The 2,036-nt window shown below is 66.4% G+C and overlaps 1 protein-coding gene across 1 annotated transcript in view; it reads left to right on the top strand.

The window, feature by feature from the left end:
• AP5Z1 (adaptor-related protein complex 5, zeta 1 subunit) overlaps positions 1-2,036 on the top strand; it is a 21,231-nt gene that overhangs the window by 16,293 nt on the left and 2,902 nt on the right. The window contains exons 10-12 of the mRNA XM_011976933.1: positions 202-438; positions 802-942; positions 1,516-1,627. Coding sequence (XP_011832323.1) covers positions 202-438; positions 802-942; positions 1,516-1,627 — 490 coding nt within the window. The remainder of the gene's footprint in view (positions 1-201; positions 439-801; positions 943-1,515; positions 1,628-2,036) is intronic.

Genomic DNA, 2,036 nt, shown 5'->3' with positions numbered 1-2,036 from the left:
CAGCCACACATGGTGGTGTGTGCCTGTAGTCCCAGCTGCTCAGGAGGCTGAGGTGGGAGGATCACTTGAGCCTGGAGGTTGAGGCTGCAGTGAGCTATGATTGTACCACTGCACTCCAGCCTGGGCGACAGAGCAAGACCCTGTCTCAAAAAAATCAAAAGCGGGAGGCGGCAAATGTAGAAGCCCTCCTGGGGACTGCAGGTCTGGGACAGCAGTGGGGCTCTGGCCAGCTGCTCCCTCTGCTGCCCGCTCCACAGCTCCGAGCCCTGTCCAAACCCCTGCGCTGTGCCCGCAGTTCCTGGCCTGGAACAGCCCACCCCTCACCTCCGAGTTTGTGGCGCTCCTCCCGGCCCTGGTGGACGCCGGAACGGCCCTGGAGATGCTGCATGCGCTGCTGGACCTGCCCTGCTTGACGGCGGTGCTGGACCTGCAGCTCAGGTGGGCCCCTCACCCTCCACCAGTGCTGCCTCTCCAGACAGCTGGTTCCACATACGGGGCCCCCTCCTCACTGCTCCTGACCCTACACCGGGGACCCTCCTCCCTCCTCGCCAACACCTGACCAGTCCTCCCCTGCAAAGCCACCTCCAGGACATGGCGTGTCTGTCACCCTTGGCAGCCCCTGCGCCCCGGAGTTCCTCACCTGTCTTCACACACAGGCCTGAAGTCTCCTGTGTGCCCAAGCCCTTCCCAGCACCCGAGGCGCTCTGATGTTAGGGACACCTGCCATGTGTCTCCTTGATGGGGGTGCCCTGGAGGGCAGGGGCCGCATTCCAGCCTGGCCTTGGGCATCTGTCCACGCAGGTCATCGCCGGCTCCATCCGAGAGGCCACTCTGGGACACCTCTCTCAGGGCCCCCAGCTGCCTGGAAGCCTTCCGGGACCCGAAGTTCCAGGGCCTTTTCCAATACCTGCTGCGCCCCAAGGCCAGCGGCACCACCGAGAGGTAGGGGGCCCTTGGGCCAGGGACCACCAGGGGCTCAGAGAGCCAGGCTACAGCCACTGGGGTGGGGCTCGCTGCTGGACCCTGGGCTGAGGCCAGGGTGCTTTGTGCCCAGACAAGGCTGCGTCCCTGACCTGGGGAGCAACTGTCATCGCCACTGCAGAGGCCTTGCTTGTGCAACACAGGTCTGCCGGGTGCGGGGCCTGCTCTCAGCTCTCTGCTGCCCACATCAACCCTTACAAGCCTGCGGGTCGGCCCTGTGGGTGCTCCATTTTGCAGATGGAGAAACTGAGCCCGAGCCCAGAAAGCAGGAGGCCTGGGACCAGCCCACAGGCCTCTTGCCCTCGGCGCACATCAGCCTTTGCCCCAGTGGCTCTACTGTCCCGGGTGTGCTGACACCAGGGTTCTCCCCAAACCCAGGGGAGCAGGAGGTCCTGAGAGGCGATGAGCGAGGATGGGAGTGGGCTCAGCTGTGCAAGAGGGAGCAGTGGCAACGTGGCCCCGGCGCCTGGCCCTTGCCTGTGGTCACCAGGTAGGGGAGCGGGCGGCTCTTAACGGCTACGCCTGTGTTCTCAGGTTGGTGCCACTCTACCAGCTGCTGCAGCCCATGGCCGGCTGCGCCCGCGTGGCCCAGTGTGCCGAGGCCGTGCCCACGCTGCTGCAGGCGTTCTTCTCAGCGGTGACCCAGGTGAGCTCGCCATCTGGTGCCCCCCATTCCCATGGGCCTCACACACAACCGAGGGGCAGGCCAGAGCCAGCACCGTGGGGTCCTCCTGAGCTCTGCAGAAGGCTCATCCCACCACACCTGCCATCCACAGCCACTCTGAGGGTCAGGGAGGCACAGGGACATGGCTGCACGGGCCACAGTCCCAGCAGGCCCCGGCCCTCGTCCCATCCCCTTCATCCCCACAGGCCCCGTCCCCCGTCCCATCCCCTCCATCCCGGCAGGCCCCGTCCCCTGTCCCATCCCCTTCATCCCGGCAGGCCCCGGCCCCCATCCCATCCCCTTATCCCGGCAGGCCCCGTCCCCCGTTCCATCCCCTTTATCCCGGCAGGCCCCGGCCCCCATCCCATCCCCTTCATCCCCACAGGCCCCA

The sequence above is a fragment of the Mandrillus leucophaeus genome, unplaced genomic scaffold (assembly GCF_000951045.1).
Source record: "Mandrillus leucophaeus isolate KB7577 unplaced genomic scaffold, Mleu.le_1.0 Scaffold171, whole genome shotgun sequence".
NCBI classification, from domain to species: domain Eukaryota; kingdom Metazoa; phylum Chordata; class Mammalia; order Primates; family Cercopithecidae; genus Mandrillus; species Mandrillus leucophaeus.
Note: the sequence above shows the minus strand (reverse complement) of the source record. Positions and strands in the feature narration are given on the sequence as shown.